Below are 15,363 nucleotides of genomic sequence, written 5' to 3' on the forward strand. Positions count from 1 at the left end.
AGGTACCCTAGGGCCACCTCCAAGTCACACCCCAGCAGCCGCCCTCGGACCCTGAAACCAGAAGTGAGCATGTGCAGCAACGCGGAGCATCGAATCCACCGACACTGCTGAGTTGGTGTGACTGAAAATGCTGGTGTAGCCGTGAGCCATCGGCATTGTGCACCCTAAACCAAGGAGACACTGGGATGGGAATCGAGAGGGTTTTTCACTCTAACCCACATACTGGATGGAGTGTGTGCATGAAATCGGTGAGAGACACTGCTTCACACCAGACAAGGGTCTGCTCGTTTTTGTACAGAGATGAGCTCCACCAGTGAGGTAATTTAAGGGCTAGAGTCTAAAACTGCATATTTTTTTTTTTTCTTCTCTGGGTTGAATTTTAAAGCCACTGAAGGGATTTGGCCCTCCGTCTGTAACCGAAACCTGTAGGAGATGTGTGGTTACGTCCCTTAGTCATCAGTGGAAATATCCCTTGCTGACCTTTGAATTCCAAATTTTCCGTGAGACTCAGCATCAGGTCTGGAACCCGTCTGCAGCTGTGGGCTGCAATGCCATGTGTAAGCGGGTCTACGACAGTCAGTCTCCAAGGAATTGTCTTTTATAGAAAAAAGCACTTTGGTCTATTTTTTTTTCTCCATTCTTTTTTATAAATAAATCTATACTTTTGATGAGAAGTGCCTCAGAGACTTTCATGAAACACTGAATGTGGTAGTAAGGGGCTCGCTGAAGTTCTGGCCACGTTGGCTACCGCCAGCTCTCAGAGGAGCATCCAGCCCAAGTGTGTGGATGCTCACCAGGGTCCTGCCCGCAGTCACACGTTTGTGCAGCCCCACCAAGGCTGCTGCCCCACCTGTAGGTTAACTGCTCTGATTTCAAGCTGAGACCAAACTAAGCTGCCACGTTCCTTCTGTTTCCAGCTCCTGCTTTGATGGGCCCTTTTTAGCAAACATGGCCAGAAGGGAGCTTTGTCCCACACAGGGCACCAGGCAGCCCTCTCCCTGTGTTTCTTTCAGTGTTATGGTACCTCTGGGACTCCTCCAAGGCCACAGCATCGCCGTGACCCCAAAGCGCCTTGCTGTAAGGGAGCTTTCTCACGAGGCTGCCTGCTCCGTAGGTGGGGAGCCAAGGACTGTGGACACGAAAGTTTCTCCAGCGGCTTTGCACAGGAAGCCACTGGCTGACCTGACAGCTGAACCCGGGGAAATTCCTTTTGCCAGAAACTGGAGCAGAGCAGGATTTCACCCTGCATCGCTTGCATCTCGGGCAGTACTTGCAAATCACAAGAGCAGCCCTTCGTTATTTGCCACAAAGCTGTGTTCCAGCTGCGTGGCTCGGGGCCGGTGGGAACACGGTGGCAGGGAGCAGGGCTCTGCCCTGTAGTGGGTGGAAGGAAGCCAGCATACCAACCTGGGGCCAACAGGGTTGATCTACTGATGAGGATCAACAAGATCCTTGACGCAGTCTTGCAAGGGAGAGTGAGGTGCCATGGGACAGACCGAGGGCACCTTGGCTGGCAGTGAGAAGAATGACTCAGGCCAGGCATCAGTGCCCAGGGAACAAGGTACAGGTGAGACAACAACCAAGTAGAAGCACCCATGGAGAAAACTCCACCTCCCAAGCTCCCCCTCAAGCCATAGCAGCCACAAAGGCACCGCACAGCAATGAAAGCCTCTGTCCTCACCCTTACCCTGTGGGAGCAAGCAAAACGGCCACAGGTCCCAAAACGTGGGTGAGGGAATGGGATGGAAATACCTGCTGTGAGTCCCTGCTGGTTTTGGGGAGTGGTCCCCCTCGCTCCATGGCCAGCCCCTCCGAGCAAAGGCAGCTGCTGCTCTGCTCTTCGCCTCTGTGGCCATCACCTGCCTCCACACGGAGGAGGCATAAAAAATAGCCTGGGGCTGCGGCGAAGGATAAAAAGTACCTTGGGTTGGCACAGGGAAAGCATGAAACTGAAGAACATTTATGGCCGAGGTTTCTGATCAGCTGCAGCGTTTAGCAAGGAACTGCTGCGTTTCAGAGAGCTGCAGATCATGAGGAAAGGGCTTTTGCAGCCTGGAGTGCCTGAACGGGGGCCTGAGGTTTGCTCACCAGGAACCCATCCGTACAGCAGCTCTTCACGGTGACATTGTGGTCAATAAAGCAAAACGTTTGAGCTGCAATTAAAAAAAAAACACATCAAAAAAGCACAGACACTGCCAAACCCCCACATTTTTACATTATGTTTAAAAAAAACCCAGTTGGGCTTTTGTGAAAACAGAGTAGATCAAAACCTGCTTTTATGACGCGTTCACTGTAAATGAAAAAAATTTGCATGCTAAAGGGGCCGTGGTCTAAGCACTCTCCAGCCCCTTGGCCTCCGTTAGAGGAATAAGGGTTGTCATTTCCATGGCAGAGACGAAGAAACAGCCACAGAGATGGGAAACATTTTGGCTGTCGTCAGCTGGCAGGTTGGTAGCGATGGCGATTTAGATTTGGCTCCGAATAAAAACGTTTTGCTTTGAAGTAATTCAAATTAAATGGAAAAGAAATGGGTGGAGGTTTTTGGTTTGGTTTTTCTTTTTGTGCAGTGTTTTGGGAGGGACCCTCACATCTGTCTTCAACCTCCGCACTGCTCAGCTCCTGCCTCCTCCCAGCGTTTCCCTATTAGAAAAAATTAAAAAAACCAACCCCCAAGTGGATTTTCCTTCTGAACTGAATCCAACCTCAGTTTCTGATTTTAAGCTTTTGCAGAGGTAAAGTAAATAATCACAAGGGGATAAAAAAAAAAAAAGCCAAATTGTGGAGGGGGTGGGGGGGAAGAAAAATCAGTGCATTTCCTATTGAAAAAAGTTACAGAATAAAAAACAAACACAACCCCCCCCCCCCCCCAAAAAAAAACCCTTTTTGTGTTGGTTATTTTTAACCGGTAAAACAGCAGCAGTGATGGAAGCCCCCAGCCTGGCTCTACATTCGATCCCTCAGCACCCCCGTTCCTGCCCTGCCGTGCGGGGCGCGGATGACGGCGTGCATCCCGAGCCGGGGAGCTGCTGGATGCGGGGCTGTGCGGCGCTGGAGGCCATCTGCGCTCCCCAGCCTGCCGATCACGTGTCAGCCGCTTGGACGCGGACCCAGCTCCTTCCCCTGGTGCGGTTGCTCCTTCCAGCACGCTCCAGCGAGCGAGCGGGTGCGAGGAGGGAGCCCGGCGTCCCGTCTCGCACCCTGCCGGCACAGGCAGCCCTCCCGGTAGGCACACGAGAGTGGCGGAGCTTTGCTGGCTTTCGGCATAAAAACGGTCCAAAGCGCAGGAGAGCGAGTGCTGCTCTGCTCGGCGAGGATTTCCTCGGTTTCGCTGAAAGGCTGAGGAATGTCTCACACTAACGACATCCAGATGTGCCTACTTGGCAGCCCGCTGCCGAGACATTACCGACGGGACACAGGATCAGCGCTATCAAATGGGCTGTAAGTATCTATTATGGATGTTTGATCGGGGTGGGTTGGGGAGAGTTGTGCAGCAAGCAGCGTGCACTGGAGACCGTCCCTGCGCTTTCCTGCTCCCCCAGCCCGCGGCTTTTCTTTTTGCTTTGTTGCTGTTGCAACGTTGCTACATGCGGCAGCCCGAGCCGCGATGGTTAATCTGCGGCAGGGCCAGCTGCAGGCTCTGAACATGCCACCACCAGCCCTGCTCTGTCAGCTTCACACTTGGCTTCCCCAAGAACTTTCTTGGGGTGTTTTAGGTTGTTTTTACAGAAGAAAGTTTGGGGCTTCTTTAGACAGTGCCTCCAGGGCTCTGAGGCTGGGTTTCCTCCCAACCATGGACACGTTCCAGCGGTGGCATGTTACATTTACAAGCCATTCCTCGGCGGTGAAAGGACACGAATCCTCTCCCATGCTACACTATTGTGTGCTTTGAGAAAACACAGGAATTTTCAAGCCCCCTTGCGTTGCAAAGAGAGAAAGAAAAAAGCGCAGTCCCAGTGAAACGGGCAGTTACCAATCACTTTTTTTTTAAGCAGCTTTTGGGCAGATTCTGATAAACTCACGCATTGGGTATCATCTTGAAATTCATGGGGCAAGACAGCACGTACTCCCTCTCCCGTTCGCGTCTGGGTGTAACGATGCATCCATGCTAATTGCACTGTGATCGTTGGGTTTGGGGGCACGTCGGGCACATTATTTATCGAATCAGAAGAGGGCCTCGGAGCTGAAGAGGCAGCGAGTGCTGCAGCTTGGGGGAGACTGGGAAAGGACAGTGGCTGTTTCCACGGGGTTGTTTCTTACCCCTTCACAAGCCTGCAAGGCTTTATTCGCCTCCTGGGGCCAGGGGAAACGAACATTTTTAAGAGGTAGGGCAGGTTCTTGCTTGGCGGCTCCAGGAGGGGCCCCCTCCCCCAAGCACTCACGGTGCGTGTGGAGCTGCTGCGCTCTCCATAATTCTGAAAATCAGATCACCTACGGGCAAGACCACATCTGGATTTAGGAAGACACCTCCTGAGGCAGCTGCTAAGCCTGCGGAAGATAATCGCGTGTTACCTTCTCCTACCTTGCAGGCAGCTGGCCGCTCATGTTAGAGACGCGGAGCTGTGCTTCGGCGGCGCTGCAGTTTCCCCTGGCAGCAGCACCATCCTGCACAGGCACTGCCCCACGGCACGTCCTGCCCATAAGGGCCAGGAAAGCATCTTGTGCTGCTTAAATGCAGCAGAGCTGTGGTCCCCAAACAGTGCCACGTGTACGTCAGTGACTTACCACCGGGTCAGCAGGGCAACGGGAGGAGCGGTGCAGGTGTCCAGCATTGCCCGGAGGTGCCGTGGGGACGGACACGTGCAGGCAGCCAGCGCTGCCCAGCATCACCGGGGCGCCTGTGCGCAGCTGTCACTGCCTCCTGGCGCAGTACCAAGCAATTCCCCGCTGAGGATGCTTCAGGTTCCTTTCCGGGACCCCTGTATGTGAAGTGCAAGCAGACATCCTAGCATCCACCTCCAGCCTTCGCACAGCAGCTCTGCCATTTCTCTGCGCTGAAGTTTGTGCGCTCCATAAAAGCTTTGCTGACTGGGGTGAAGCTAAAAGGAAGCACCGCAGCAGCCATCTGCAAGCAGGGCTCTGACATGACTGGCATTGCGAAGGCGAGGTTGGCAGCGCCAGCAGGAGAGACTGTTGGAACATGGGACCAGCCAGCTGAGAAGCTGGTGAAACCCCGCGTTTCAGAACTGGGGCAAGCAGAGAGATAAATAAGGCACCCTGTCCTGTAACAGCACAGAACTCACCCATCTGTTTGTGCTGGCCTGAAAAGCGGCTCCAACAGGAAAGTTGGAAATGGTCTTTGGAGCGGGGCCTGCATTTTTGTAACCTGCTTGTGCTGTGTTTCAACCAGCAGAGCTTTTGCCTCCAGGTGCTGCAATGCAAGTATCAGCAGTGGTGACACTGGGCCGGTGACACTGTGCATGGGGCCAGAGGGCTGCTGTGACAGTGGCACCGGCCAGCGGCGCCCGAGCAGCACCGTGAGCCTCTGCCCCTCTGCACGGTGCTCGTTTGGTTCTGCCTCAAAATCCCAACTCCTGGAAAAGCTCTCTTAAGACTTTCAGCTAATTAAATCCTAATGCCTATTCTCAGTTTGTTTATAGAACTCAAAACTTCTAAGCAGCTGAATGAGATGGGCTCTTCTTTCTGGCAAGGCTGCTTAGCAATTGTCTTGATTACTTCATTTTTCTAGGGCTTTGCACTAGCCAATGTGCCGAAGGGTGTATCTTGATATTTCAGCCTGCCCTGTCCTCTAGTCAAGAAGATCAAATCATTCAGCATCAATTTGTAAACCCACAGCTCCAGATGATACCACTTCACAAACACGCTGTAACGCAGAGAGGAGCTGGTGGGCACCAAAGCCACCTGAGGCATCAACTTTGATGAGGTTATTGACTTTGCCTGGAGGTGGAAGAGACCAGAAAAAAACCCTCAGAAACAAATAAAACCAAAAAAGAAACCATGCAGGAATAAAACTCCTTACATGACACCCAAACATAGAAAAGGAAAAGGGCTTCTTCCCCTGCTCCACCACACAGAACTATTTTTCCCCTTCAAACCCGCCAACATCTGCTCAAACTATTAAACGCAAGTTGTTTCATGCATGTTTCTGTATGTGGGGCAGAACAAACCTGGTGCTGGAAGCTGACGCATTTCCCTGTGGCTACCCCAAAGAGTCCAGACACCCACGCGATGCCAAATGAAGACAAGGTTTTGCCTGCACAAGACCCACGCCAAGATAACGCACCCGAGAGCGTGAAGCCTTTCCCTTGGCGCTCTGCTTTGGGCGGCTGCACAAGGCAAGAGAAGGACGGCAGCGCGACGCGGCTGAGGGTGCAAAACAAGCGATCCCCTTGCAAACCAGTGCACTGCGTGCGGCCGCGTGTTTGGCAACGTTTTTAAATTAAACTGGTGCGGACACAGAAGTCACACGCTCTGCTGGCCCTCGGGGGCAGGGACCAAGCCAAGGTCGCAAGGCAGATGTCGTCGGCAGAGCTCCAGGCGGTGCTGAGCACTCGCTGCCAGCACCCTGCTCTGGTGGGGCACCGCTGACCTGCGCCCACCTATTGCCCACAGTGCGGCTGCGGGGCAGGCACCGGGTGCCGCCTTGTGCTTGTTGCTGGTGGGTTCTTGAATGGCATCAGGAGGAGGAGGCAAAGGAACAGCAGCACAAGGTGAGGAGGGGCCTGGGAGCTTGATTTGCTCTGGCTGAGTGAATCAGGGTGGAAAAAGAGTTAGGAACAAGGTGGGAGAGGGACATGGGTGCGGACCTCCCCGCTGCAGGCCAGAGACTGGGTCTCAGCTTCCAGCACTGAACGTTACAACTCAACTTTGTCCTGAAATGTGTTCGACCAACATGAAATGAAAACAAATACCCCAAACTTCAAGCATTGACTCCAAGCACCCCCACCACCCAGAACTTTCCAAGTGCCCCTCAGGACTGCAAAAAACTCATTGATCCCATCAGTACTGGATCCCCAACATTTGCTTTAGCTTATTTTACAGAGAAACAGATAAAAGACACCTCCATCAGCAACCACAACCATATTGCACAGCTACACCGTATGTGGCCACTCCATTACCCAACCTGAACCTACCAGCGGCAGCTCCAGGGGCTGGAAGAGCTTCGTGTGCAGCAGGTTTCTCCAGAGACAACCCACAGCCGTGTTTGGTGGGGAGGGATGCTTCTGCAGGCTGAGCTGGGACGAGCGTGCAGCACAGCTGGTTGCTGTATTTTGTACCCTTTTGCTCAATATACCACATTTTCAGCTTGCCTCGCTATCTCAGCCGCTTTTTCCGAGGCTGGCTGGGATGAATAACCACCCCTCAAGGCACAAAGCAACATGCCAGAATCACCAAGGCTTCTTGACTGAATTCGGGGCCAGGATCCAGAGGCTTTTTCCCAGCTGGGGCCATGTGAGCAGAAGTGCCAAGCGATGGAGACGTGATGACCGCTGCACAAGGAGGAAGCTTCCAGGAGGAGCTCAAGGCTTCACATCATTCAGCTGGGAATGAAGGACTAGCAACTGGGTTTTTTTAAGTCATCATTTAACAGCTTTTCTTGCAGCACTTCTTGGCTGCATTTCAGAATCTTCTTCTCAAACAAATGAAAACCAGGCAGAGGTGCGGGCCCTCTGCCCGAGCGTGCAACAGCCCAGGTCAGATTCCCTGCCTGGAAGCTCACCAGGGTGCCGAGCTCCAGCCACTTCCAGTTCTCAAGCACTTTGTTGCCTCTCTGGCCACGCAGGCTGTGGTCCCCTCGGTCCTTCCAGCACGCTCCCTACATAGGGGCTTCCCCTCGCTGCCACCTCACGGCTGTGGGACCTTTCAGCCTCTTCCTACAGCCCAGCTCAGCCCTCAGCCATCGCTGGTGCCTGCAGCCCAGCACGCGACACCCCCGCCCTGCCCCAGGACCCCCTTCTCCCACTGCTGGGGCAAACTGCACTGGCCCATTCAAACCTGCTTCAGCTGGACGCAAGATCCTTACTGTAGCCATCCCTGGGCAGCCAACACGAAGGGCAACTGCCTTTTTTTCCAGGCTTGGAGGACATGGGAGGCAGCCCTGGCAATTGAGCCGGCATTCCCCAAGGCAGAGAGTGATGCAGCAGTTTTATAACCCCAGCTCCGTTCCACAAGCTGGATGGAGATCCACCACAGTGATGTATGACGTGGAGGCATGTCCGCCTTGCATGTGGACACGCAGCGCGATGCTGTGCTGACAAATGCTCTGGGGTGCGCACATCTCTTGTTTGGCATCCGGTATTTTCTGCTCACTTTCATAGCCCTGTAATTTTATTTTTTTTCCCCTGGTGTCAAGGTGGATGAATAATCTTTTTGGCTTTAGGACACAGTGGAGTGTCTGCCAGAATCATCAATCCCTCTGAATTCAAGAACAGGACAGCTTTTCCCACACTGACATCCATAGATAGAGCTCACACCTTACAATAACTGAGGGCATTTCCTTCAAATTAAGGAAATATCTAACAGAGACTGGAAAATCCACATAATTTGATCAAGGAATCACTTCAAGGGCTGGCAGCTTCTTTTGAAAATGAGATGTCTATATTCAGCACTGAACTGTTTTATTTCAGCATGGAAATCGCTATTTCAGATTCTTTCTTTCAATAAATGAAAACACAGAAGAAAATCTGGGCTATCAGCCCAGGCTTGTATCAATTCAGGGTTTTTCTTGGCTTTTCTAAGGGCACTTATTGCCAGATTCTGAGATGCTGGCAGGATAAATCTGTGAGCCATGGAAATTACGAGTTCTATGACACACACATTTTATTCCAAACCCTCTCTGATAAAATTAAACACAGGAAAGAGCCAGGACTTTCATCCAGCTCCTTAATTACCATCTGGAGCCTGGCAGCTGAAATAAGATCAAACTTTTGCATAGAAAAAGAAAAAAAAGATTGTCATTACAGCGGGGAAAGAGATGAGACTTTACAAAGAGCAAACATCCCAACGCTGTCAGGATCTGTCCCACCAGGGGCTGCACATCTCCCACTCACTTCGGAGGCTGCGTGCACAGACCTACATAGCCACTCAATAAAGCTAATTCTGTCACAACAGAAGGAGAAAAAATGCCTCCGTTTTAGTTCTTATGAGCTTTTTGAGACAAGGTCCCTATTTTAGGTATCTCAATAGCACCCAGCAAAAATTCTTGGTCGTGATGGGCAGAAGAGGGACAGACAATTTCTCTGTAGTGGATCCAGTTCAGTGGCATGTCCTGGGTGTAGCAGGACCATCCCTTCATAACCCTGGAACTTCTGCAAAAATACTGGAGGCAACATGAGCAAAAGCCTGCTGGGAAGCACGTCTTGACAGATAAAGGATGATTTAGCACAAAATTGAAACACAGCAGGTTGCTGCAGAGCACGGCAATCAGGACGTGGCAAGGGTAATTGGGACACGACAGACAAAAGACTCAAACTAACACCCTATATGTGTTAGAAGGAACTGTTTCAGGAGGCTGAGAACAGTTATGAGCCAAGTCATGGGGCAGAAAGAACATAAAACTCAGCTTATGATGATTATAAGCATTTTAACAACAATTTATGAGATATCAGAGAAAACTCTACAACCTTGCTATTAATATCAAAGCTACGCAAGTTAAAACATCTGCCTAGCCTAGGAGAGAAATGAAAGGTACCGCAAAAAAAAAAAAAAAAAAAAACAAAAAAACCAAAACCAAACAAAAAACCAAACAACTCCTTACCAAGGAAAGGTAAAAACACTTACAAAGGATGGAGGAGCCAGGACTTGCAGCTTCCTACACAATTTATTCCTGCAGTTCACTTTTTTCAGCACTGTTCGCCTGTGGAGCGCACGGATGGATGTTCAGTCTCCAGGCGGCAGCCACTTACGGATTCAAACATTTGATGGATCTGATGGGGCAGCGAGGCGCTTGGTAAGAAGGCGGCTGGGGCACAGCCAGGCAGCTTTTGGATATGGTCTCAGTTCACCCAAGACAGACAGACAGACAGACAGACAGACAGACAGCTGTAGTACCTTCAAAGGGCGCTTCTGCTCACACGGCACAGGCAAGCTAGAGCTGTAAATTGGCTACGACCGTAAAACATCATCAGCGAAAAAAACATCGGATGTGTAATATACTTCCGTGCACTTGTGGGAAAATTTTTGGGTGGAGTTGAACTTTTAGAAGCCTGCTCCTTGCTAAGGACTGTAGGGATTATGACTGCCACCTGCCTTCTCCAGGAGCACCGGTGGGTCCCCTCGGTGCCACTCGGGTGCATGCTGCTGCGGGGAACAGCAGGGCTGCTGACACGAGCAAGGTCGTAAAAAGATTAGTCAGGATGAGTGTGGTACAATGCTCTGGTTATGTTGAGAAAGGAATGTACTCTGAATAATTGGAAAATGTTCCACTGATGATGTTAAAGTAAAGGAACGTACTCTGAATAATTAGAAAAAATTCAGTGGGCACCTGAAGGAGATAAGGAGACCTGTGAGCCAGGAAATCGTTGAACAAAAAGTTGAAAGGTTTACTCCACCTAGATCCCACCTATTATGAATAGAATGATTAGATGTCAAAATCAAATGAGTATGTTTGTAAAGATGTTGTAACCTCTCATGAAAACTGTATAATACCCAACTTTTCACTGAGAACTTCAGAGCTAGTTTGTCCAGTGCGAACCAGCTAGCTCCCCAACAGTTGCAAAATATATAATTTTGCTGCTTAAAGACAAAATTAATCTCTGAGCAGTTACTCTGCGCCGTTTTGGCATCACTGCACGTACAGCGGCAGCCAGGACCTACCTTCGCTGCAGCTACAGACACTTGACCAGCTCTTTCCCTGAACCACGATGACGTGCCACTTTCTGCCTTCTTACTACTCTTGTTTGTTTGTTTGCTTGCAGTTGAAGAACTGATTGAATGAGACAGAAGATCTCCAGGAAAAGCGTAAGTGAGGAATCAAATCTGCTATTTCAAAAGGCAGCTTCATCTTTCACATGCGGGTAAAATGTTCCCAGCGCCAGGCACTACCTTGCTTCTGCATATCGGGATCTATTTGCCCACCTTGTGCTTCTGCATATCGGGATTTATTTGCCCACCTTGTGCTTCTGCATATCGGGATTTATTTGCCCACCTCTTGCTTACCGGTCAGGGTGATTTGGCAGAAGCAAAACACCCGTGGCCCTTTCCAACCTCATTAATGGAAGTTATTTATAATGGTTTAATATTTTTTAAAGATTATTGGCAGCAAAAAGGCCCTATGTGCATTCGAGAATATGCCCGATGTGTTCATTCTGAAGGCACAGATCGCGGTTCGTTTGTGAGAGCTGGCACTGCATGCGGGGAAACGCCAGTGCCACTCTGATGCCGAGAAGTCTGCCCTCCAGCAGCCAGCTCTGCACCTTGCTGTTTCGATTCAAAAAGAGTAAAACCAGCAAGAAACAGTTACTAAGAAAAAAAAAAAAAAAAAAGGAAAAAATTATCTCATTATTTCTGGAAGAACGGCATTGTTCGTCATTTCCCACCTTGTTTTTCCCAAAGCAGTGAGATCTCTGCAATGGCAAAACGTGTTTGGCAGAGCAGGACGCGGGAGGCAGGGCTGATTTCACGGGGTGCTTCAGCAGTGGTTTTCAGAAGGATGGATGCCTGCTTGGTGACTTAACTAACCAAGTGACAAAGCCAGAGCCCTAGGATCAGCATTAGGTTTGCAGCCCCTGTGCCTTTTAGCAAGTTCTTTCACGTGTCTCGGTGTTTCTACGAGTAAAACGCGCTTTGCTGCTGGTTTTTTACATGGCGTTTCAGGTAGTCTCGTCTGCATGCTTCAAAGCTGCCGAATCCTCATTGCTGACGCGCTGTACGTTTATTTACAGATGGACATTGGTGCCAGGCAGCTCAAACACAGCTTTTAACAGTGCCAGAAACACCACAGAGACAATGAGAGTTCGTCTCAAAGGGGATGCGATCTGTACCCTCCTCCTGCTGGTAGCGCTTTGCTCTTTACTCTACTCCCAGCTGGAACATTTAGTCCCAGTAGGAAACAAGGAGCCGACACAGAAGAAGCCTTCAGGAACGTCAAAAATATTCTCTGACGCCAGAGCATCTTGGAGACTGATGCCAGCAGAGGCAACGGTACCCAGACCCCCAGTAACTCCTACCATTAGACGAACAGAAGCGGCCAACAAGAAGGTCCAGACTACAACTGCACCCCCGTTGACTGATTCTGCCTTCAACTTCAAGCGTTACCTTCTAAACAAGGACAACAGGAACTTCAATATCCTCATTAACCAGCCCAAGAAATGCAGGAAAATACCTGGAGGTCCCTTTCTGCTCATCGCGATCAAATCAGTAGTTGAAGACTTTGACAGACGTGAGATTGTCCGGAAGACTTGGGGCAGGGAGGGTTTGGTGAATGGGGAGCAGATCCAGCGAGTGTTCCTCCTGGGAACACCAAAGAACAGGACAGTGCTGGCGACATGGGAGACCCTGGTCCACCAGGAGAGTCAGGCATACCGGGACATTTTACTCTGGGATTTCATGGACACTTTCTTCAACCTGACCCTGAAGGAGATCCACTTCCTGAACTGGGCAGCTGAATTCTGCCACAATGTGAAATTTATTTTTAAAGGTGACGCCGATGTTTTTGTCAACGTCGAGAACATTGTTGACTTCCTTGAGAGACATGACCCCACTGAGGACCTCTTTGTTGGGGACATCATCTACAACGCCCGCCCTATCCGTGTCCAAAAAAGCAAATACTATATCCCAGAGACCATGTACGGGCTGAGCATCTACCCAGCCTACGCAGGGGGAGGGGGGTTTTTGCTGTCCAGCCGTACCATGAGGAAGCTCTCTAGGGCTTGCAGAGAGGTAGAACTCTTCCCCATCGATGATGTCTTTTTGGGCATGTGCTTACAGAGAATCAACCTCAAACCCGTTCTGCACGAAGGATTCAAGACCTTTGGCATTGTCAAGCCTTCTGCTGCCCCACACCTACAGACATTTGACCCCTGTTTTTACAAAGATCTCATGGTAGTTCACAGTCTGAAAGTTGCCGAGATCTGGCTAATGTGGAACCTGCTCCACAGCCCACATCTTTCCTGTACTCAGAAGAAGCAAGTGAAGAAGCCTTTCCAATGGAAAAAGAAAGCTCAACCAACCACACAGGCATCACCCCTCGGATAACGCAGGCAGACAGACGCAGATATGCAGAGCAACCAGCTGAGAAAGGGAACCTGGAATGGTTGCAACCAACCAACCAGACTTTAGAAGTATTTTAGCACATCTTATTTACAATGTTAAGAAAAGATGACAAACTGTTGCAGGAATTTGCCACATTTGCACCCCCCCCCCCCCCCCCCCCCCCCCGTGCAGGTCCTTCTCCATTAGTGAGTCCAAATAATTGTAACAGTATCTTTAACTTATTATTATTTATTAGAATTCTAGTAGTGCTTAGTGGGCCAATGTCTAAAAGCACATTGCAAAATGCAGTCCTTGGAGATTTTTCAGCATTGTTGGAAATGTGAGAAATGAAAGAAGATAGAGGGTAAGAGATAACACCATGGAGCACAGGGATCGCTGTCAACTTATTACCTTGACTCAGGCTCATTGAGACATGACCAAACTACACAGTAACTAGAGTAAAAAAAAAATCAAGTCACCTTAGTATACGCTCAAATCAAATCACTGCTGCCTGGTTGGCTTTCTGTAAGCCTCATAAGAAAAGAAGAACGACTACATGGGGTCCTACACGTTACAGATAGGGTGGGCTACAAGAAAACTGGATGGTGAGGCTGGCGTGGCTGGTTAAGCAAGACACGCAAGTAGGTTACTGGGAAGGGGCAGACTTCCAAAGGGCCTTTAAAGAAAGGACAAGAAGGACTTTGAGTTGATCCCTCTGAGGTTTGATTTTTCATTATTCGTAGCAACTCCTCAGTTCAAGTATCTGCTTCATTGACACACTCAGGACTCGGAGGACCAGGTTTTGGCACTTCCACGAACTCAGGCTCTCCATACTACGGTGACATGGACTCAGCGAAGACTCAACATCATTCAACGGTATCTGATCTCTCTCACAGTCTAATCCAGATCTTCAGAAGGTTCACAGCTGGAGACATCCTTTGGCCTTCACTTGTGAGGATAAAAGCACACGGAGCTGCTACTTGCATCACATTTGGGAGCTTCTTTAAAACCAAAGGAAAACTTGTCAATGGCCTGGGCTGGTTTCTGTAGGCCTCAGTGCTCTTGCCTGGCGTACAGTCAGCTGCAAAGAGCAGCCAAGACTCTTCACATTGCTGCAGGTGTCATGTGAAGGCAGAAAGTAGTCTTCAGACAGAAAGGGCTTCAGAGTAAAAGCCGTTCTAGATTTATTGCAAGAAAGCAAAACCACACAGCCATCTTTCTGCTGGGCTTTCCAAGTTTCAGTCAGCCTGTAGCTTCAAGAGTATTTTAAGCAACAGACAAGAACACTGGATTGCTTAGTTTTTCAAAGAATAGTCAATACTTCGAAGCTTTCGTTTTTTTCCAGCAGATTACCTTAACAGAACATCCTTTTCTTGGACATCAAAGAGGGAGTAAATTCCTCTAAATCAGGGTTAAAAAGCTATGAAATCCACAGGGCGAAGAGCCTGAGTTCACCTGATACTATGTTTGCTACTTCTTTTGCAATTTTTTCCCCCTCAACAAAACTCCTCTCCATCAGAGAACCCCCAATGCCATCCCTCTTCAGGAGGGCACATACAGCTCCAAAAAGGAACTACAATCAGTCATAAAAGTCCAGGAAACTGCTTTGCCTTGAACAGAGCCTGCGGAGCATCTGCATTTCATAGCTGGGTATAACCCTCCTGCCACCCAGCAGCAGCCCGGGCTTGGTACTCACATTAACTATGCACAACACAGAGGAAAGCAAGCTGGTAATAGCTGTTGGTGGGCTGTTAATACCAGTCTTACGTGTTATCTTCATCGTAAGGGTTTATGCCTTACGATAATGTATTTCCCAGGAAAGGTCAGCTAGAAGTCAAGAAATTTCTGTTTTATTTCCATATATATATAAAGAAATTTCTATTTTGTTTCCATATATATATGGAGAAATCAAGGGACCACATGTTGATCTGGGCTGTTTTCAGCAACGCAATCCTGACATACAAAATGCTCACGTGGGCTTTCCAAGGAGCTCTGTCGGGTGTGGAAATAAACCAGAGCCTCGCTGGTGGAAGCCAGCCAGCCACGTCCCCGTCTGCTAACATGTGTGACATGTATTTATGAGCTTGTACAGAAATGTATTATGTGTGATTAGTTTACAGTTTGGGAAATTATTTATACCATAATTAAAAGCCAGCATGCAGACATGCCTCCAGTTGTCAGAGTGAGTCTGTCAAGTTCACCTGCACACGCGTT

The 15,363-nt window shown here is 49.6% G+C and overlaps 1 protein-coding gene across 1 annotated transcript; it reads left to right on the forward strand.

Moving 5' to 3' along the window:
• Window positions 1-3,133: 3,133 nt before the first annotated feature.
• On the forward strand, window positions 3,134-15,298 carry B3GNT9 (UDP-GlcNAc:betaGal beta-1,3-N-acetylglucosaminyltransferase 9). The gene is made up of 3 exons (XM_040615069.1): window positions 3,134-3,438; window positions 10,875-10,917; window positions 11,841-15,298. Exon 3 carries the CDS (start codon window positions 11,905-11,907, stop codon window positions 13,150-13,152), a length of 1,248 nt encoding a protein of 415 aa, XP_040471003.1. The 5' UTR covers window positions 3,134-3,438; window positions 10,875-10,917; window positions 11,841-11,904; the 3' UTR covers window positions 13,153-15,298.
• The last annotated feature ends 65 nt before the right edge of the window (window positions 15,299-15,363 follow it).

This window comes from Falco naumanni, chromosome 15, assembly GCF_017639655.2.
Source record: "Falco naumanni isolate bFalNau1 chromosome 15, bFalNau1.pat, whole genome shotgun sequence".
Classification (NCBI taxonomy): Eukaryota; Metazoa; Chordata; class Aves; order Falconiformes; family Falconidae; genus Falco; species Falco naumanni.